This window comes from Ahaetulla prasina, chromosome 15 (genome assembly GCF_028640845.1).
Source record: "Ahaetulla prasina isolate Xishuangbanna chromosome 15, ASM2864084v1, whole genome shotgun sequence".
Taxonomy (NCBI): domain Eukaryota; kingdom Metazoa; phylum Chordata; class Lepidosauria; order Squamata; family Colubridae; genus Ahaetulla; species Ahaetulla prasina.
In genome coordinates this window covers 6,361,903-6,385,000 of record NC_080553.1, presented here as the reverse complement: position 1 = coordinate 6,385,000, position 23,098 = coordinate 6,361,903, and the positions used below count along the sequence as shown (strand labels likewise).

The window sequence follows — 23,098 nt, the reverse complement described above, 5'->3', positions numbered from 1 at the left end:
TGGGACCTGAAGTTCTCAGGCTTTTGTGGGAACCCACTATGGGGACACGGTGGCTCAGTGGCTAAGACGCTAAGCTTGTCAATCGAAAGGTCGGCAGTTCAGCGGTTCAAATCACTAGTGCCTCGTAACGGGGTGAGCTCCCGTTCCTTGTTCCAGCTTCTGCCAAAGTAGCAGTTCGAAAGCACGTAAAAACTGCAAGTAGAAAAATAGGGACCACCTTTGGTGGGAAAGTAAAAGCATTCCATGCACCTTTGGGGTTTAGTCATGCCAGCCACATGACCATGGCGATGTCTTCGAACAGTGGTAGCTCTTCGGCTTTGAAATGGAGATGAGCACTGCCCCCTAGAGTCGGGAACAACTAGCACATATGTGCGAGGGGAACCTTTACCTTTTATTATAGGGAATGCCAAGCTTCTGTAAATAGCCTGAGATTAAATGACAAGGAGATAACCCGCTATGTTTGAAAGCTTCCCACTTCCAAGAAATTAAAGTAATTTACACCAAACTCAACTGAGTGTTACTAATATACGGGCAGCATCTAACTAAGGAGGTTTACGGAATTAATAACTTTTTTTATGAAACGCTCAGCACCTGAGACCATTCAGTCCAGTGGCCTGAAAATGAAGTTGAGTGGAGTTTTGGGGGTGGTTTTTTTTTCTTTCTTTTTCCAACTGACTATCTATATTTCCAGACTGATATTGGCTCAGCAGGAAGAAAAGTTAAAATTACTCACGACAGAATTGCAAACGTGACCAGCGTGATAGTCAAGCAGAAAATGGAAATAGAACATCCTATGTAACTGATAGAAGACAATGCCACCTTGTGTCCGATGGTTAGCTGTACAAAGAAAGAAAGAACGAGAAATTATATTTAATGATTCTTTACTGTCTCCTAACCAGGTTATTAAGGAGCGGGGAAAGATACATCCAGCTCACACGTGAAATGTTTTTTTTTAAAAAAATTAGAACATTCTATGGAGATTTAAAACAAAAAAAGCCCCAAAAACTAGTCCAAGGAATTACGCAGAGCCAATCTATTTGACAGGCGAACATCTCAACCATCTGTTAGCGATCAAGAGTTCACAGTTATGACAACAACAGGAAAATAAACTTTTGCTTTGAATGAGATGAAGACATTTTCTAGAATCCCTACAGGTTTTCTTTGGGCTTTTTTTAAAGTTTAACTGTTCCCTATTTGTAAATTAGACCATGGATTGTTCTTACGAGAAGTCTGTGAATCGATGGGTTTGGCGCCATCAAGTCAACGTTGACCATATGCGACCACATGGATAGATTTTATTCCCGGAGGATCTGTCCCCAGTTGGTCCTTCGGATCTTCCAACTGTGTGTGGATGTCTGGCTCTCATTTATTTCATAAGAATTACAAGGTTGTGTTTTCATTTTTATCTTGGTTGGAAACTACTTTGGAAGGCAGGAAAAATGGTAGTGATGTGTTTCGTGCCTAAAGCGGGATTAGAACTTGGCACTTCCTGATGATTGGCCTTAAATCACCCAGCTGTCTTTCATGCCTCAGGCAGGACTAGAACTCATGGGCTCCTGGTAATTGTCCCAAGTCACCCAGCCTGCTTTCATGCTTCAGGCAGGACTGGAATTCACTGTCTCCTGGTGATTGTCCCAAAATCACCTAGTTGTCTTTCGTGCCTCAGGCAGGACTAGAACTCACTGTCTCCTGGTTTCTAGACCAGCACCTTAACCACTACACCAAACTGGCTCTACATTTGTACTGCCACCCACTTCAAAGCACCATTTTAGGATCAAATTCCAGGCCCTGCACAACCATAGCATTAACCTTACAGATGAATGCACTTCTACCGAATCAAAAACCTACAAAGCTGCCTTGTTCTGCCCATTTACCGCCCCAATTTACACGGTCCCGTTGTAGGGAGAGCTGAATTTGAAAGCAAAGCAAATTTGCTTGAAGTCACTTTTTAATTAATGATGAAACAGGAGAGCATTTATGCAACATGTTATTTCTCTAGGGGAGGGAAGCTCGGTTATTATTCTCTGTAATTAGCTGGAGCAGTTTCTCAAAAATGCAGGTGACCACAACACTCCCAGGGAATATCGACTAGCTAGTTGCGTATCAATACATAAATATGCATTTGCCTGCAGTGCAATGCCCAGCAGAAATTCATTGTGCGGCCTCCAGACTTCATAGCATCACAAAATCGAGGTCTTTGTCTCAGCTTTGTTTAACCTTCCCTGATGCTTTCCTCATTGACTGTTCATTCAAGGTTTTTACTCCCCCAAAAAATCTAATTTCTCCTTCAGATGGAAAATAGCTTTGCCTAGCAAACAGGCTGCAAATCAAGGGTTGTATCAAAAGGCAGAATGATATCGTATATGTGAGATGAAATATCAGGCAGCAAAGATGGAGGGAATTCAACATTTGTTGAATTGCCCCGCTTTGAGGTGCAAGGACGGTATTTGGAAAGGGTTTCTCCAGAATTTATGATTCTGTGTGAAAGATTTGGGTGGCAGGAGAAATAAGAGGGAAATATAGAGAGGTGATCCTCGGCTTACGACCACAATTGTGCCCAACGTTTCGGTTGCTATGCGAGACATTTGTTAAGTGAGTTTTGCCCCATTTTACAACCTTTCTTTCCGCCGTCTTTAAGTAAATCTCTGCAGTTGTGTAGTAACATGGTTGTTACGTGAATCCGGCTTCCCCGTTGACTTTGCTTGTCAGAAGGTCACAAAAGGGGATCACGTGACCCCGGGAGTCTGCAACCGTCATAAATATGAATCCGTTGCCGAACATCTGAATTTTGATCACATGGGATTCTGCAGCTGTTGTAGCCTTGAATGGTCACTAAACAAATTGTTGTAAGGTAAGGAATCCATGTAAACCCACTGGAGAAAGACAGCATCCCTGGGAATTTAAAATGTATTCTCTTGTTCATTTTTGGTCCTATCCTTACAAAAGATAGGACCAAAATCCTTACAAGGACCAAATTCTTTACAAAGGAATTTATCATGTTGGCTCCAAGGGTTTGAAGAAACGCAGAACTCTCTGGATTAACAGATTAATATAGTTGGAAGGGACCTTGTAGGTCATCTAGTCCAACCCCCACCCCCAAGCAGGAGACCCTACACCATTTCTGACAGATGGCGGTCCAATTTCTTCTTGAAAGCCCACAGGGATGAAGCTCCCGCAACTTTTGAAAGCAACTTCTGTTCCACTGGTTGATTGTTCTCACTGTCAGGAAATAAGGAGAAATTTTCTGACAGTGAGAGCAATCAACTAGTGGAACAGAAATTGCCTTCGGAAGTTGTGGCAGCTTCATCACTTGAGACTTTCAAGAAGAGATTGGACCGCCATCTGTCAGAAATGGTCTAGGGTCTCCTGCTTGGAGGGGGGTTGGACTAGATGACCTATAGGATCCCTTCCAACTCTGTTAATCTGTTAATCCAGAGAGTTCTGCGTTTCTTCAAACACTTTGAGCCAACATGATAAATTCCTTTGTAAAGGAGTCAACCTATTTTCCAAAGCACCAGAGGGCAGGACAAGAAATAATGGATGGAAACTAAGAGAAGCAACCTGGAATTAAGGAGAAACTTCCTAACAGTGAGAAAAATGAACCAGTGGAACAATTTGCCTTCAGAAGTTATGAGTGCTTCATTACTGGAGGTTTTTAAGGAGGGACTGGACATCCATTTGTCTGAAATGGTAAAGGTTCTCCTGCTTGAGCAGAGGGTTGGACTAGAAGACCTCCAAGGTCCCTTCCAGCTCTATTCTGATTGAAACCATTTCTTGGAAAAGCAAGGCCATGTGTGATGGGGGCACCATCGCCAAACAAACAAGACAGAAACTGTTCAAGTCTCACCCCATGCCGATTGTTGTGTCTTGCCCGCCCTCAGAGCAGCCGGGGCCTTCTTACCTGCTCCCGAACACTGAGGAATGTATGCCTCCCGGCCCAAGTCCTGGCTCCATGCCCACACAAACTGCAGAAGAAGGAGCATCTCCCTGCCCCAGCCCTGACTCCATGCCCAGGCAAACAGAGCAGCTAGACCCCTCCCCCTCCTCCACACATGTGAGCCTGAGGAAAGTTTATTTCCAACAGCTGCTGATTGGAGTGACCCTCGCATCAGAAGACTGGATAGGCGGAGGCAACAGAAGGAAGGGAGGGGCAGGCCTTAATGAGTGCTGAGTCATGGAGCCACACCCCATGGCCTATATAAAGGACCTGCTTTCTGGCAGTCTCTGAGTCAGGCAAAAGTCGAACTTATCTTGCTGAAGTCACTTACTGGTCTCCTGCCTGCTCTGAGGACTTTGCTAGGACTTTGGGCAGAGCTGCAGAGGCAAGCCTGATTCGGATTTCCCTGACCCAGCCGTCAGCGGAGGAGTGGGACACGACACCGATTTATCATGACGCTACTAGGGCCAATGCTGGTATGGAATCTGAACACCATATGGCCATGAAATCTTCCAACATCGATATATTTAGTCTTCCAAAATAAGAACTGCCATTCCATGGGACTTGCTCTGTGGCCAATGCGAAGACGAGATGCTAAAATCTTCCATATGCTTCGTTTTTGACTCCCCGTTGAAATCTCTGCCTTGAAATATGGCCATTGGCTGCCTCTGTAAATAAGTCAATATCCACTAAAGGCACGATTAGGATTATTTATTTATTACGTCTGCTCTTTATGGAGGTATCCCGAAGAAAGTTTATGTCCAAATTAATTTATGTATCACATAAACGAGTAATTAAATTATATTAGTAGTGATGTGCAAAGCTTGCAAAGTCAGCATCCCTACAAGTTATTTTATCAAGGACTTAATATGCAGAATAATTCAGATCCGAGGGGAAAATGCATGTGTTGCTTAGCCAGAATATTTGCAGCTCAGAATTGAATTGGGTGTCTTTGATAACTTGGTTGTTTTCTTGCAGATGTTACCCAGCTAGGTATCATCATAATTGTATGATGAATGGCTAAGGGAAGTAGGCATGAAGAGAAGGTTTAGGGGTGTTATGATAGCTGTCTTCTAAAACTTGAAGGGCCATCACAGATAAGAGAGGATGAATTTATTCTCCAAAGCACTTGAGGGCAGAACAAGAAGCAATGGGTGGAAATTTGTCAGAGGGAGATCCAATGTGGAACTAAGGAGAAATTTCCTGACAGTAAGAACAATTAATCAATGGAATAGCTTGCCTCCTGGAGTTGTAGGTGCTCCATCACTGGAGAAAAGATTGAACAACCATTTGTCTGGGATGGCATAAAGCTGTTACCTTGGGCAGGGGGTTGGATTAGAAGACCTCCAAGGTTTCTTCCAGCTCCATGATCCTAAGATCAGCACGAGAATGGAGGTGGGTTTGCTTGAAGCCCTGAAGATGTTACCTAGTTGGATGGGTGATGAAATGTCTACAAGAAAAGAACCAAGCTCAGAGAGCACCAAGGACCCCACAAGTGAAGCATGTTGGGTGAATGCAACTGAGTTTTGGCCACAAAACGTAGCATCATTTAACATGTGGTGCTGCCTTGGTAGGAGATAATCTTCTTGGTCCTTCAGCATCATCTAATATTCCTGTTGCAGAAGACTTTAGAGCCATTGGGGATAATACAGACGCTTATAAAGTAGAGGTTGGAAACCTTCCAGTTTCCAAAAGATTCCAGTTCTGAAATCTTTGACTCTCCTTTCCTCGCACTTTTTTCAGTTCCCAAATCTCCCATTAATCTTGTTGTTGAATTCCACCGGTTTATAAATGCCAAAGTTTGCTGGCACCGTTGTGTGCCTCTTTTTTTTTTTTACCCCAGCAAACTACATGATAAAATGGTTGGGTAAACCCTGGAATAAACTTAATCCATTAAACGAGAAGCAAACAAAAGCCAGATTAATTCTGCCAAAAAACTAGAGGGGAAAAAAAAATAAAATAAACTACAATCCTAACCCAAAATGTATTGCAACTCGGTCAAATAGAACTTTTGCCAGGGTGGGAAATTTATTTCATGTTTTTCCTATATAAAGTTTATAGATCTTTATCACTTTTAAGCTACCCGTCCTTAGAGAACCTAATACCTGCCTCTCCGGGATAGAATTCATGGTGAACTATGTGTTTTTTTTTTTGATGTGGAGTTTTGTCTTTGAATTTTGTTTTTTCAAAGTGGAAATCACTTTAAAGCAACAGGGATTGATTTCATTTTTTAATTTCTTTTTTGGAAAATGAGAGAGAGCGAGAGAGCAGAGGGCTAGAATGTTCTGAATAACTGCACCGAGTCGTCAAACTTTCCGAACCCGTTTGTGATTGGCACACTCCGTGTTTATCAGCTTGATGTGCGTAGAATTCCAGTCATGCTGTGCAGAATCTGCTTTCCTGTCACAAATATATTCCCCCCACACCCCCAGCCCCAACCCCCACCCTCTCCCCACGGTGAAAAATTCCAGAAAGTGGAAGATAAATTTATCTTGCCTGCAAAGTAAATCAATGACTATAAAATGAATCAGCCACTTGAAGAGAAAAGAAAGTAGGTGAAATTTCGGTTTATGAAAAAGTGGGGGGGAGAGAAAGGAGAAAAAGAGGAAAATGAACCTTTGTGAATAAAACAAATTTGAGGAACTGTGCAAACACTGGCAAGGGGTCTCCCTGGATTTGAACAACCTGTGCGGCGAAAACACGCACTCAAGGCAAATATTTGAATGCAAAACCATCTCTTGCAGCTTTTTCCAGTTAATTGTAATTGTAAATTGTCTTCTTCTTTTAGCACAGCCAATCGGCAGCAAGGTCCCTGGCAAGCAAGACGTGGAGATGAATTCCCATTTGCTTAGATGATCGAAGGCGGACATGTGGTCGTGCCAAAGTTTGTCTCATCTGTCTGACAGTTGGATCCAACCGGATTAATTAGGGCCCTTGCCAAAGGCAGGAGTCGTCCCACCCAGCGTTGAGTGGGAACAGCCAAGGCTGCCATGTGGGTTGAGGGTTGAGAGATCTTAGCAGGGGTCCCGGAGATCCCGTGGAACTTCATCCAATCTCCCACAGAGCTGCGGTTCTCCTGCTGTTTGGCCAAGTTGCGGCTGAAACTGTGGCCTTTTCTTGCAAGAAATCCCAACTTCGTGAAAGGAGTCTGGAGAGCCCAACCGAATTTCAGCCATACATAAAGGACATTAAAATGCCACATTCATGAAGATGATGTCCAAGATAAGAAAAGAGAAACAGAATAGCAGGATGAATGACATCAATTTTTTTTTCTCTTTGAGGTGGCTTAAAATGGACAGTCCAGAGGGACAGAAAGATGGATGGAAGTTGTACAGTTCCATTACAACTAATTTCAACATGCATCATAACATCACATGCACAGATAAGAGAGGGTAGCCCTTGTTTTGTGATGGTGGGACCAGGAACTTCTGCAGATATTCCTTAGGAAACAATCTAACTGGGTTTCCTATGTTGGAGCATTTGTTAGCTTTAGTGTTTTAGTGTTGACGTTCCACCAGGATGTTACTGGTTTGCACCGGTTTGGACGAACTGGTAGCGGCGGTGCGTGGTTCAGAGAACCAGTAGCAGTGGCAGCGTGAGGCTCTGCCCACCCACCTGGACATCATTACTTCCCAGTTTTAACCAGGAAGTAACATGTTTTTGACCCTCTGTGCATGCACAGAGGGTCCAAAATCACACGTGAGGCTTGTGCGCGCACTTCTGAACCAGTAGGGAAGGTAAGTAGATTTCAGCCCTGGGTTCTACCATCAACTTTGTTGGTAGAAGGTCATCCAACAGTTCCACCTCTAAAAGACCACATGACTAGCCACCAAGGTCAAAAAGACCTTGACTATGTGTCAGAATGGTCAAGCAAGTGGCAACTTCAAATCTCAACCAACAAATGCTCTGTCTTACACATTGGCAAAAAAAAAAAAAATCAGAACGTAAAATACAAGCTGGATGGGCACGACCTTGTAGAGAATCCTCAATCTGTCAAGGACCTTGGAGTACTCATCTCTAATGAACTAAGTGCCAGAGCCCACTGTAACAACATTGCCAAAAAGGCATTAAGAATTGTTAATCTAATCTTGCGTAGTTTCCTCTCTGGTAATTTGTACTGCTAACTAGAGCATGCAAAACATTTGCTAGACCAGTTCTCAAATACAGCTCATCTGTCTGGAACCCACACTGCATATCAGACATTAATACAATTGAGAGAGTCCAGAGATATTTCACGAGAAGAGTCCTCCACTCCTCTGCTCACAACAGAATACCTTGAAATTTTGGATTTAGACAATTTAGAACTATGCCGCCTTCAGTCTGACCTAAGTATAGCACATAAAATTATCTATTACAACAGTGGTTCCCAACGGGGGTCAACACCCCACAGGGGGCAATTTGATTTTTAATGGGGGCAGTTTGGAACCTTGTTTAAACCAAGTTAATGGCCTTTTAGATGTCCTCCGTGTGAGTAGGAGTTCACTTTTTGAATAGTAAGAATTATATGTCACAGGGGGGAGAAGGCATCAGGATTTTAGAGATGCTTAGGTGGGGCATGGTTAAAAAAAGGTTGGGAACCACTGCACTACAACGTCCTACCTGTCAATGACTACTTCAGCTTCAACCACAACATTACACGAGCACACAATAGATACAAACCTAAGGTAAACCACTCCAAACTTGATTGCAGGAAATACGACTTCAGCAACAGAGTGGTCAATGCCTGGAATGCACTACCTGACTCTGTGGTTTCTTCCCCAAACCCCCAAAATTTTAACCTTAGGCTGTCTACTTTTGACCTCACCCCATTCCCAAGAGGTTTGTAAGGGGCATGTATAAGCACACCAACGTGCCTACCGTCCCTGTCCTTCTGTCCCCTTTTATTTGTAACCATTTCATGTATTAAAAACCATGTTTATACCTGTATCTGTTATCTAATACGTGCTTGACTAAATAAATAAATAAATAAATAAATAAATAAATAAATAAATAAATAAATAAATAAATAAATAAATAAATAAATAAATAAGAGCCCAACTTCTAAGTCTTGATATTAAACTAAGCCCGTTGGTAAATTACCAAGATTTTTTTTTAAAAAAAGAAAGTCTAGATCATGGGTATCAAACTCGATTTCATTGAGGGCCACATCAGGGTTGTGTTTGACCTCAGGGGGCTGGGGTGAGTGTGGTTAGGGTGGGCATGGCCAGCTTGACGTCACTCGTGTCAGGGGCACCTGTGGTGGCCCAAGTACTCTGCCAGCGAAAATAGGCTCCTGAGCTCTGGCTGTGATGGCCTCCTGCAACCCTCTGCCAGTGAAAACGGAGCCCAGGAGGGCCGCATCTAATCACCCTGTGGGCCGAATCCAGTCCATGGGCCTTGGGTTTGACACCCCTGGTCTAGATGATCCAGGACAGTGGTGGTATTCAGCTGGTTCTATCTGGCTGAACCAGATACAGGAAAATCAGTAGCAACGGCTGAGGGAGCCTCCGCCCACCTGCCCAGACGTCATCACGTCCTGTTTTTGACGCTCTTTGCATGCACAGAAGGCCCTGTGCATGCATACACACTCACATTTGTGAACCAATAGCGAAGGTAAGTGAATACCACCCCTGATCCAGGACTATTATTTTGCCTACACACCACAGTTATGAATATTTGGCTTGGCTTACCGTTAATGGCACCACTTGCATCAAAATGGCAAAGTTGGTGAGATGGTTGCACAGGCAGGTGGAATAGTTGAGGTCACCCCCATCACGCACACAGCCTTGGTTGGACCAAACACCGCTTCCGTTTCTGCAAAAGATGGACATACAGTGGTACCTTGGTACTCAACGGCTTTGAAACTTATCCAATTTGATACTCAACACATTTTGATGTGAGGATCTTGTCCCAGTACTCATTATTTGATTGGTATTCAAAACACAAATGTTTACGGAGATTCTCAGTCATCCAGGTCCTGGTTGTCCCAAAGGTGCTTTTTTTTTTCTTCAAAAGGCAACTGGACTTTCTGGTTTTTCTTTGAAGATGTTTTGCTTCTCATCCAAGAAGCTTCTTCAGCTCCTACCATCCAGTCAGAGCTGAAGAAACTTCTTGGATGAGAAGCAAAACATCTTCAAAGAAAAACCAGAAAGTCCAGTTGCTTCTTGAAAAAAGCACTTTTGGGACATTCAAAACACAAGTTAGAACTTCTAGGTGTCAGTACTTTTTGTGACTCACTACATAATTCTTTTTGGGAAAAATTTGTCATCGTTTTTGGTGCTCAGTTTGCCTCCCAGAACCAATTAACAATAAGCGCCAAAGTACCACTGTCCTTTTTTTGTGCCCAGATTATTTATTTAACAATGTTTTTAGGCCGAACACTTCTAAAGAATGTTGCATAATGTGAAACCAATAATGAATTATGGAGTGGGGCAAGGAGAAGGCAGAGAGGGCTCCATAAAACCACACATCATGCCTCTGATTGCTTCCTATTCTGGCTAAATAAGTGTTGTGTCTTGTCCACTCTCACCGCAGCCGGGGTCTTCTTATCTGCTCCCGAACACGGAGGAATGTATGCCTCCCGGCCCCAGTCCTGGCTCCATGCCCAGACAAGCTGAAGAGGAGGGGGCACCTCCCGGTCCCAGCCCTGGCTCCATGCCCAGGCAAACGGAGCAGCTAGACCCCTCCCCCTCCTCCACAGCATGTGAGCCTGAGGAAAGTTTATTTCCAACAGCTGCTGATTGGAGTGACCCTCGCATCAGAAGACTGGATAGGCGGAGGCAACAGAAGGAAGGGAGAGGCAGGCCTGGATAAGTGCTGAGTCATGGAGCCACACCCCATGGCCTATATAAAGGATCTGCTTTCTGGCAGTCTCTGAGTCAGGCAAAGTCGAACTTATCTTGCTGAAGTCACTTTCTGGTCTCCTGCCTGCTCTGAGGACTTTGCTAGGACTTTGGGCAGAGCTGCAGAGGCAAGCCTGATTCGGATTTCCCTGACCCGGCCGTCAGCGGAGGAGTGGGACACGACAATAAGAAAAAAAACCCACTCACCCAACCATATTCCGTAATTTTTTGAAAAGAGAGGGGGAAAAAAACACAATTTCCTGGGTACAGAGGTAAAATCCTACCGGTTCGGGCCAGATCGCCCAAACCGGTAGTAAAAATGCTACTGGTTTGCCTGAACTGGTAGTAAAAATGCTTTTAAAAGTTTTTTTAAAAAGGTTCCGATTATCAGCTGTGACAATCAGCTGTACCGCATGATTGATGGAACTTTTTATTACTTTTTAAAGCATTTTTTTTTTACTATCTACTGCCCGAACCAGTATTTTTGTGTAACGTGTGATAGTTTGTTTTTGAACTCTCTGTGACTCTGTGAGGTTCTTGCTTGTTACAGGGGCTTGTGAAGTCCAGCTGCTTTTGCATTGTGTGTGAGTCAGTTGTGTAGCTTTTGTGTTAGTTTTGTGTAAAGTGTGATTGTTGGTTTTCCCGGTCACATGACTACCAAGCCACGCCCACCAAGCCATGCCCACAGAACTGGTAGGGAAAATTTTTGGAACCAAAGATAAAAACTCAGGTTCTAAATCGCCCTGGTTGATTTTATATTCAGATGCATTCAGATGTTTAGAAAGCTCCGGCGCAGACCAAACACCAAAGTTGAGGAACACAGAAACCATTGAGCAAGATCCAAAACCTGGGATTTCCTGATTCCCATCCTAGTCTCTTAAAAACTGCACTAACCATCACCAGATCTTCAGATCATCCCAGATCATCCCAGCCCCATCTTCCAGGGGTGGGGACGTTCCTCCCGGCCACCCCATCAAAATAATGTCTTTTGGTTTGGAAACCAGGAGCTCAAACTTGTCCCCTCAGCCACATCTATTGGGCTTCATAAGATTTTGTTGTAAAGGATGAGAACTTAAGTGATGGTGCCAATCCAAAAATGCCATATGGTTGGCCTGCATCACACAAGTATTCTAGGGTTGGTTTGCTTTTTTAAAAAAAACAATAACAATAATAATAAGACAGCTCCCCCCAGACTTGAGTTAATTATGGCCTAAAAAGTAAATGTTCTTCTCGCACATATGTGCTAGTCGTTCCCGACTCTAGGGGGCGGTGCTCATCTCCGTTTCAAAGCCAAAGAGCCAGCGCTGTCCAAAGACATCTCCGTGATCATGTGGCCGGCATGATTAAATGCCAAAGGTGCATGGAACACTGTTCCCTTCCCACCAAAAGTGGTCCCTATTTTTCTACTTGCATTTTTTACATGCTTTCGAACTGCTAGGTCGGCAGAAGCTGGGACAAGTAAGGAGAGCTCACTCCATTACGTGGCACTAGGGATTCGAACCGCTGAACTGATGACCTTTCGATTGACAAGCTCAGCGTCTTAGCCGCTGAGCCAGCATGTCCCTCTTAATAATGACCTAGCTCCCTGTTTTAGCTTTGCTTCTGAGAAGATTCATGATTTCATTATTCCGAGTTTTCTTCCTGTGAATCCAGGAGGCAAGGGTGAGCAGGTGTGACATGTTCGGATGCAACTCGCAACAAAGAAGTCCGATACCAGGATGGCACTCACCTGTTATCCAGAAAGGCACAATACAGTCTCACTTGATTACTTTGGTTCGTGGCTTGGCTGTACTGGAGGGGCGTCTAGAAAGAAAGAGAGATTTGATCAATGCCTCGGGCGACGGGGGACGGAGGAGAGAAATGCTCTCTTGTGTTTTCACGGTTATCAATCCCAAAAGAGCTCCCCGTCTTTGGAAAAGGGGATGAGATAAAACTTCAGGTCAGGAGAAAATAAAGTTGGGAGAAAACACTCCAAGAGCTCAGTTACGCCTTGGCAGAAGCGATTTGGAGTTTGGGTCTTTTAAATCGGGGGTCTCCAACCTTGGCAAGTTTAAGACTTGTGGACTTCAACTCCCAGAATCCCACAGCCAGCAAAGCTGGGAGTTGAAGTCCACAAGTCTTAAACTTGCCAAGGTTGGAGACCCCTGTTTTAAATCAAATCTGCATTGGAAGTCTTTGGCTATGCAGCTGATATTTCTTTTGCTGAATTATTGTGGCAAACCTTTTACTTTCATTCCCTCCCTCTCTCCCTCCTTCCCTCTCCCTCTCTCAATGCTATTCATTCTTTCTTTCTGTCTGTCTTTCTGTCTTTCTTTCTCTTTCTTTCTTTCTTTCTTTCTTTCTTTCTTTCTTTCTTTCTTTCTTTCTTTCTTTCTTTCCTTCCTTCCTTCCTTCCTTCCTTCCTTATTCCTATCCCTCTTCCTTTTTCCCTCCTTCCTTCCTTTCCTTCCTTTCCTTCCTCCCTCCTTCCCTTTCTTCCTTCTCATTCCCCTCCCTCCCCCTCCCTCCCTCTTTCCTTCCCTTCCCCCTCTTCCCTCCTTCTTTTCCTCTTCCTTCATTTCTCCTTCCTTCCCTCCTTCTCTCCCTCCCTTATTCCCATCCATCCATCCCTTTCTTTCTTTTCCCTCCTTCCTTCCTTCCTTCCTTCTCCTTCCCTCTTCCTTTGTTATTCCTATCCCTCCCTTCCCCTCTCTCCCTTCTTCCTTTTCTCTTCCTTCATTTCTCCTTCCTTCCTTCCTTCCTTTCTTCCTTCTCATTCCTCCTCCCTCCTTCCCTCCTCCCTCCTTCCCCTTCTTCCCTCCTTCTTTCCTCTGCCTTCATTTCTCCCTCCTTCCCTCCTTCCCTCCCTCCCTTATTCCCATCCCTCCCCTTTCTTTCTTTTCCCCTCCTTCCTTCCTTTCTTCCCTCTCTCCTTCCCTTCCTTCCTTCCTTCCTTCTTCTCATTCCTATCCCTCCCTTCCCCTCTCTCCCTTCTCCTTTTTCTCTTCCTTCATTTCTCCTTCCTTCCTTATCTTGAACATCCTCAAATGACAACAACTGCCTATCCCAGGTCCTGCTAAATCCATTCTGAACATCTGGCTGACAGTCTGTCCATCCATAATAAATTCAGTTTAGATGGCAGGCTCCACAGAGCACCCCATTTCTGTGAAGACTCGGATCGAAGAAAATTATGGCAGAAGATCAGCAATTTAAAAAAAAGAAACCCAGGTATCATAGTCTCATGGTAGTGATCCAAATCATATTAAATATCTACTAGGGATGAAAACAATTAGAAGAATTCCTGGAATTAAGAAATCACGCAGTAATTCTAACCACCAGGGATGTCTGTATGTCTTTTAAGCTATTTGGGAGAGGCAACTCACAGTAATTACAGACTTGCATAAGTTTTGCCTGCTACATCACTCTCTCATTTTTTTTAAAAAAAAGCTGGGAAGAAAGAAAACAACAACATGCCAGGATCTGGTGGAGTGGCCTGTTCCTCATTCCTCATCTGAGTAAAAATGTTTTTGCAAAGTTACAAAAGCAGCTGCATTTTTTTAACCCCTCCAAATCAAAGTTTTTGGTAGGCAGTGCAAGAGCCCAATCTTTCCACGTGAAAATGACAAGCACTCCAGTCCAATTTTGCAGCAGGGAAAGCATCTCCAACCAACTTTGTCGTGTTGGAAGGCAGGGCAGGGATCGGAGCAGGTGGGAAAAGGGCACACACAGGTACATCAGTAGGATAAATTGCTGCCTTAAAAGTTGCTGGGAGAAAGTCTACAGCTGTTCTGAAATTTATGGACATATCCTACAGACTCCATTTCAGTTCAACCAAAATGGAGGGTTGAAATCTTCCAGTCTTCTGCTGAAGTGACATTAAGGTCAATCTCTCTGTCTTTCTTTGTCTCTGTCTCCAATTCTCTCTCTCTCTCTCTCTCTGTGTCTGTCTGTCTGTCTGTCTGTCTGTCTGTCTGTCTGTCTCTCTGTCTATTATTTATTTTTTTATTTTGTCACAACAGTATATATAAGCGTAAGCATGAAAATAACTATACAATATATAAGCATATATATGAGCATAAGTATGTAATAACTATATTAATTGGATATAACGAAAGGAAACAATAGGACAGGAACGGAAGGCACATTTGTGCTCTTATCCACGCCCCTTACAGACCTCTTAGGAATGGGGTGAGGTCAACAGTAGAGAGTTTTTGGTTAAAGCTTTGGGGATTTTGAGAAGAGACCACAGAATCAGGTAGTGTGTCCCAAGTATTAATAACTCTGTTACAGAAGTCATATTTTCTGCAATCAAGATTGGAGAGGTCTCTCTCTCTCTCTCTCTCTCTCTGTGTGTCTCTCTCTCTGTTTCTCGGTCTGTCTGTCTGTCTGTCTGTCTGTCTCTCTCTCTCTGTTTCCCCCCCCCACACACACACACACAGACATCCTTCAATCATAATAGAGCTGGAAGGGACCTCCAATCTAGTCCCCCCCCCCCGTTTCTAAGAAGCCACTGGCTTCTTTTTGTAATATGGTATATACAGGTATATACAATTGGAACCAGAATTTCCATTTCTGAGCAAGGCACTTGTTAAGTGAGTCTGGTCCAATTTTATGACCTTTTTTGCCACTGTTATTATGATCAGAGGAATCAAAATTTGCAACCAACCAATCAATTAGAATACAGCTGGAAGGAAGCTTGAAGGTCTTCTAGTTTAACCCCCTGGTCAAGCAGGAGATCCTATACTATTTCAGACAAGTGGCTGTCCAATCTCTTCTTAAAAACCTCCAGTGATGAAGCACCTACAACTTCTGGAGGCCAGCTGTTCCACTAGTTAATTGTCCTCGCTGTTAAGAAGTTTCTCCTTAATTCCAGGTTCCTTCTCTCCTTGATGAGTTTCCATCCATCACTTCTTGTCCTGCTTCTCTGGTGCTTTGGAAAATAAGTCAATCTTTGGGGCAGCCCCTCAAATACTGGAATACTACTATCATGTCATCCTTAGTCCTTCTTTTCTCTAAACTGGACATACCCAATTCCTGCAACCGTTCTTCATGGCAGTTTGTACTGTATCATAGTTTGGGCCAAGCGTTTGCAAACTTGGCTCTTAAGATTTCATGGTTTCACCCAAACTTGAAAACACTACGATTTCCTAGCAACCCTGGGGCCCCATCAGCTTTTCCTGCATTGCATCATGAGAATCTAAGACTCAAATTGTGAGCCAGCCAGCAGATGGACTCAGAGGTTTGTTTTAAGGTAGAAAGAGCATGGCTAACTTTTTTTAAAGTTTGTCTTAAAAGACGCTGCCAAATTCTTTTTGATTTCGAGTTACTCTAGATCAGTGTTTCTCAAACTTGGCAGCGTTGAGATGTGTGGACTGGGTGGGGAATTCTGGGAGTTGAAGTCCACCAGGCTTAAAATTGCCAAAGTTGTTCTAGTCTGTTCAAACTGTTCAATGGTGTCCCGCTTTGCCATAGCTGAAATCTGGTCACTTTATGATAAAAATAAGAGAAGGGGGAAAGTGTAGACAAAAAACAATGGATGGAAACTAAATGAGGAGAAAAGCAACCTGGAAACTAAGGAGAAACTTCCTAACAATGAGGACAATTAACCAGTGGAACAACCAGAAGTGCTCCATCACTGGAGGCTTTTAAGAAGAAATGGGGAGTCATCTGGCTGAAATGGGAAAGGTCTCCTGCTTGTGCAGGGGATTGAACTACAGTAGAAGACTTCCAAGGTCCCTTCTGAAGATGATGATGACGACGACAACAATGATGGTGATAGCAGAGGTGATTTAGCATACTTTAAGCTCATATAAGTTTATCCCACCAGACTTGAACTATCCCACCAGACTTGAAATCCTGGGCTTAGAAAACTTGGAACTCCGTCGCCTTCGAAAAGACCTAAGCTTAACTCACAGAATCATCTATTGTAATGTCCTTCCTGTTAAAGACTACTTCAGCTTTAATTGCAATAATACAAGAGCAACTAATAGATTTAAACTTAATGTCAACCGCTTTAATCTAGATTGCAGAAAATATGACTTCTGTAACAGAATCATCAATGCTTGGAATACTTTACCTGACTCTGTGGTCTCTTCCCATAATCCTAAAAGTTTTATCCAAAAACTTTCTACTATTGACCTCTCCCCATTCCTAAGAGGACCATAAGGGGCGTGCATAAGCGCACAAACGTGCCTACCGTTCCTGTCCTATTGTTTTTCTTTTTTCTTCTTCTTATATATATGCTTATACCTCCTTATATTTACTCATATATGTGTTTATTTACTATATAATCTTTTTGTATGATACCTACATATATTGTTGTGACAAAATAAAATAAATAAAATAAAATAAAAAAATAAATAGTGACCAGACGTCCCGCTTTTGGGACAGTCCCACTTTTGAATAATTTGTCCCGCATCCCACTGCAATTCCAAAAGTCCCGATTTTTGTTTGTTTGTTTGTTTGACCCCATTCTGAAAATGGGAGGCGGCAACGCAAGAGGAGGAGGCGGAGAAGGGGAGTGGCGGAGAAGGGAGCACGAGAGGGAGGAGACGCCGCTTGATTTCACCCGAGAGGAAGAGAGGAGCGGAGAGGAGAACCGAGCCTGCCTGGAAGAGCGGAGAAGCAGCAGCCGCTCCTCCTCCTTCAGGCAGGTGGCAAGACTCAGCGCGCATGTGCAGGCCCCCCCTCCCCCCCCCGTCAATGGTGTCCCGCTTTGCCATAGCTGAAATCTGGTCACTTTATGATAAAAATAAGAGAAGGGGGAAAGTGTAGACAAAAAACAATGGATGGAAAGTAAATGAGGAGAAAAGCAACCTGGAACTAAGGAGAAACTTCCTAACAATGAGGACAATTAACCAGTGGAACAACCAGAAGTGCTCCATCACTGGAGGCTTTTAAGAAGAAATGGGGAGCCATCTGGCTGAAATGGTAAAGGTCTCCTGCTTGTGCAGGGGATTGAACTACAGTAGAAGACTTCCAAGGTCCCTTCTGAAGATGATGATGATGACGACAACAATGATGGTGATAGCAGAGGTGATTTAGCATACTTTAAGCTCATATAAGTTTATCCCACCAGACTTGAACTATCCCACCAGACTTGAAATCCTAGGCTTAGAAAACTTGGAACTCCGTCGCCTTCGAAAAGACCTAAGTTTAACTCACAGAATCATCTATTGTAATGTCCTTCCTGTTAAAGACTACTTCAGCTTTAATTGCAATAATACAAGAGCAACTAATAGATTTAAACTTAATGTAAACCGCTTTAATCTAGATTGCAGAAAATATGACTTCTGTAACAGAATCATCAGTGCTTGGAATACTTTACCTGACTCTGTGGTCTCTTCCCATAATCCTAAAAGTTTTATCCAAAAACTTTCTACTATTGACCTCTCCCCATTCCTAAGAGGATCATAAGGGGCGTGCATAAGCGCACAAACGTGCCTACCGTTCCTGTCCTATTGTTTTTCTTTTTTCTTCTTCCTATATATATGCTTATACCTCCTTATATTTACTCATATATGTGTTTATTTACTATATAATCTTTTTGTATGATACCTACATATATTGTTGTGACAAAATAAAATAAATAAAAATAAAAAATAAAAAAAATAAATAGTGACCAGACGTCCCGCTTTTGGCGGGACAGTCCCACTTTTGAATAATTTGTCCCGCATCCCACTGCAATTCCAAAAAGTCCCGATTTTTTGTTTGTTTGTTTGTTTCACCCCCATTCTGAAAATGGGAGGCGGCAACGCAAGAGGAGGAGGTGGAGAAGGGGGAGTGGCGGAGAAGGGAGCGCGAGAGGGAGGAGAGACGCCGCTTGATTTCACCCGAGAGGAAGAGAGGAGCGGAGAGGAGAGCCGAGCCTGCCTGGAAGAGCGGAGAAGCAGCAGCCTCTCCTCCTCCTTCAGGCAGGCGGCAAGACTCAGCGCGCATGCGCAGGCCCCCCCCCCCCCGCCAATGATGTCCCGCTTTGCCATGGCTGAAATCTGGTCACTTTATATAAGTTCCAGGTCTAAAACAATCTAAATTCTGTTTCAGTTAGCAAGTTATAAAATCTTCGTAACGGTTCTAGACCGGTTAGAAAAATAGGCAGTCCTACCAAGGAGGCATTGCCGTCAAAATTAATGGTTTCCTTATGAATAGACTCGCATTAAATCGTGCCCCACGGATGTGGAACTGGGAGAAGAAAAGGTTTCTCTTTACAGATTTCTTGCATTAAGAGATTAGAGAAGTGTGGTGAAACAATCTGTCAGGGGTCACAGAGCGATATGCAGAGCTCCAAATTAAAAACATGCCGAGCTTTGAAGGGGAACCTTTTTTTTTTCCTCCAGCTTTTTGTAATCTCGATCCTTCTGGGCAATGCCTACAGAGTGCAACGTCTTGCATATTTCTGGGATGAAGTATTGCCCTTATTAGTCTCTTGACCTTTCAACACTCCAGCTCCTCTTCTCTGTTTGCTCAGCCAGTCCCTGGGGAATGGGTGGGAGAGGCAGTCTGGAGAAGACTTGGTGAGATGAACATGGTGATGGAGGCCAGGAAGCCTTCCACATGTTGCTTATGGTATGTACATACTGTACTGGGATGTCTCCACGCCAAGAAACATACAGCCACGTAGAGGCAGAAAAGACTGAAGAATGATAATGGAAGAAGGGGACAGCAGTCTGACTTTAACAGCAACCCAGGGAGAAGGTATATAAGGCATTATAACCATCCCGTCAGTTGCCACCAGTGGTGGGTTTCCCATATTCTTGCCACCGGTTCTCCACACAAACTTCCACGCCATGCCATCCACGCATGAACCCAGCCTTCCGCACACTCACTGCATGCTAGCTGCATGCCATCCACGCATGTGCTTTGCTCATGCGCATGTCTTCCACACATGCACCCGGCCTCGAAAACATACCTAAATAGGACGGTATTACATCTGGGCAGGTAGGCAAAGGTGGCCACCTGCCGTCACCGCTAACGGTTCACTCAAACCGGTCCGAACCGGCTGAATACCACCTCTGGTTGCCACCTTATGCTTGCTTGTACTATACGGTAACAGACTGCCATGAACTGTGGGGAGAGGGAATGAAAGGGAGAATGCTTGGGAAAACGAAAGTAAATGTTGTATCTCCTTGAGATGCTACCTCAAGGTCACCCAGCTGGAAGAAGGAGGGAGCCGCCTACCAACCTGCACTTGGACTGACCATTATGAAAACATCTTGCCTGAACCTGATTGGTTACACTGGGATGAGCAATGAGAGATTGTTAAGGGAAAAGTCGAATTTAGAGATAGTTGGCGCGTGATTCTCACTTCTGCCTTTGCAATACTGCAATACACGTGATCTCTAATAACTTCCTCAGCAAATGGAACCAAGGATCATTTCTACTTACATGCTTACGTAGTGGCAGTTCCGACACATGGAATACACTGATGATTGCTTCTCTGTAAATGTTTCTACAAACCTGGGCAGCTAGAGAGGATAACGAAAATGGTACTAGAGGTGTAAGCAATGTAATAAAGCTGAATGACAGGAAAGGCAAAACTTTGTGCCTGAAGGTTGGTGCCAACCTTCCTGAATGCTAAGAATAGTTGAGTGGTGGATTCAGTGATTGAGGAAAACGATGGGCTTCTCTTCAATGAGAGATGTCCAAAGATTGGCTGATTAGTCAACTGTTGGCCCTGGGTCCATATGGATGCCTGCATTAACAGAAGTGTGGGTTGACTTCAGAAACACTTTCTGATTCTGTGAATTCAGAAAATGGCCTGTTGGAATGCTTTATTCCAGAATCAGAATGATAAGACCTTACAATTAAAACCAGCAATAAAAAGACATAGGCAAACAATAAGTAAGGTTCTAATACCACTCTATAAAGCCTTAATAAGACCATACCTAATGTTCTGTCCTCTCTCGCCTCCCTCCGAGTGATGGCTTAATTAGCCAGCACTATCAGCTCTGGCAGCAGAATAGCCAGCATCTGCCAAGAGCCTCCGTTATCTTCCACAACGCTGGTGAGTCACCCAGAAACAAACTTCAGCTCTTAATCAGTGGATTTGCCTGTTACAAAGAGACACAGCAGCTCTCGCTGCCTTTTATATCCTGTGGGGTGTGGCTCCGTGACTCAGCACTTCCTAGGCCTGCCCCACCCTTGCTTCTGTTGTTCCCTCTTCTCCTGCCTACAAAACCTAGGGTTCAACCAAGCCTGATTGCCATCAGCTGGGTCTGCAGGTGTGGCCTGGGGAAGGGAAGAGTCAGGGGACGGAGGCCTTGTTATCTCTTCCACCTGGCCTGTTTCTGGCTCCTGGAGCTGAGCCAGGGAAACCGGTGCTCCCGAGGTTCTGCTGATGGCCCTTCCCCCTCACTGTCCAAGTCACTTTCTGGCAGGAGGGCCGGCTCAGGGGGGCACAGACACAACACCTAAAGTACTGTGTCCAGTTTTGGTCACCACACTAGATTAAAAGATGTTGAGACTCTAAAAAAAGTACAGAAAACAGCAACCGGGATGATTAGAGGACTGGAGACTAAAACATACGATGAACAATTGCAGGAACTGGACATGCCTAGTCTAGTGAAGAGAAGGACCAGAGACGACAGGATAGCAGTCTTCCAATATTTGAGGGGCTGCCACAGAGAGGAGGAGGTCAAGCTAGTTTCTAAAGCACCCAAAGGCCAGACAAGGAATGATGGATGGAAACTGAACAAGGAGAGATTCAATCTGGAAATAAGGAGAATTTTTCTGTTAGTGAGAACAACCAATGGAATATCTTGCCTTCAGATGTTGTAGGAGCTTCATCACTGGAAGCTTTCAAGAAGAGACTGGACTGCCATCTGTCAGAAATGGTGTAGCATTTCCTGCTTGGGCAGGTGGTTGGACTAGATAACCTACAAGGTCCCTTCCAACTCTATTAATAGCTATCTGTAACTCCAAAGCACCATGAAGGACAGCACAAACTGGGATTATTCAATCACTATGGTGCAAACAGGTAAAACTCCCAACCTGTCCTGAACCCATAAAATACAGAGGCCAGATCTGTCCTCCTGACCTCCTGGAAGCGTTTAAGGTGGAAGCAAGGACAACCGCTCTAATAAAATTGTGTGACTTGATAGTAGTTTTGTAAATGGGTGAGAAGAGGCAGATCCATTTCTCTCCTCTTGCCAGCTTCATAAATCAGAAAGGAAGTCAGCTAAACCAAAGGGTGCAGGGCCATTTCCGAAGCCAACACAACTGGAAGTCATTTAAACCCCATCTATCTATGTAGTCCCTGAAAGCTTTAATGCTCCTTATTGATCTCAGCCACCCTGACCTCTCATGCAAGTGAGAAAATAGAAAGTGGAGCTAAAATTCAGAGAGAAAGTTATTTTCGCTGGCCTCTCATGGGGAGGTGCGTCTCAACAACTGCCAGGAGACAACAGAGGCATCCATTAGAAGCTTGCGTCATTGTCTCATGCAGTTTTATGTGATGACATCACGACACACATGACATCACTTTCTCCACCCTTTGGGAAATGCTCATCATCTTCTTTTAATGACCCCATAATCCCTTCTGCGGTGGAGTCTGGGGCAACTGAATGAAGCTAGCAGAGTGCTTAAATGGCCGGATGCCCTTCCTGTCGCCAATGCAGAGTTTTGTTCAGCATATATATTCTCATGTGCCCAGAGAGAGAAATATCTGCCTCTACCTAGGATCGAACTCACAGCCTCCTGATTGTGAGGCGAGAGCTCTACCTCTAGGCCACTGCGCCACTCCATTCTTTTAATGACCCCATAATCCTTTGTGCGGTGGAGTCTGGGGCAACTGAATGAAGCTAGCAGAGTGCTTAAATGGCCGGATGCCCTTCCTGTCGCCAATGCGGAGTTTTGTTCAGCATATATATATTCTCAGTGTGTCCAGAGAGAGAAATATCTGCCTCTACCTAGGATCGAACTCACAGCCTCCTGATTGTGAGGCGAGAGCTCTACCTCTATGCTGCTGCGCCACTCCATGGGAGACGCTCATGACATGAAGAACTTAGATTCACCGCTATATTTAAGAGATTCACAGACTATTACCACATAACATGTTCAATACAGTTCCTGAATGGACAGAATTTACAACGTGTCCTAGCTGAAGAACCAGGAGCATCCATTGAGTTCAAAGCACAGACAGGATTATTATTGATACCTCTACACATCTAGTCAACTAATGGTCAAATAGATAAGGACCAATGGAAATCACAGGAAGCTGGACTTGGGTCTCTTGTGGCAACACAATGTTATGGCCCGCCAGTGGCCAGCGGAGCTGGTAGCAGATTTGGACAGTGAGGAGGTTGAGGAGGAACATGGGCCAGTCCTGAAGTCTGGGGAAGGCTCTGATGAGGGCTCTGCATTG

The 23,098-nt window shown here is 44.2% G+C and overlaps 1 protein-coding gene across 5 annotated transcripts in view; it reads right to left on the bottom strand.

Moving 5' to 3' along the window:
* ADGRD1 (adhesion G protein-coupled receptor D1) overlaps positions 1–23,098 on the bottom strand; it is a 185,938-nt gene that overhangs the window by 72,855 nt on the left and 89,985 nt on the right. For all 5 annotated transcript variants that reach the window (XM_058158392.1, XM_058158388.1, XM_058158389.1 and 2 more), the window contains 3 exons: positions 12,488–12,561; positions 9,607–9,730; positions 734–837 (listed from right to left, as the gene is read on the bottom strand). In XM_058158392.1, the coding sequence (XP_058014375.1) occupies positions 734–837; positions 9,607–9,730; positions 12,488–12,561 (302 nt within the window). The remainder of the gene's footprint in view (positions 1–733; positions 838–9,606; positions 9,731–12,487; positions 12,562–23,098) is intronic.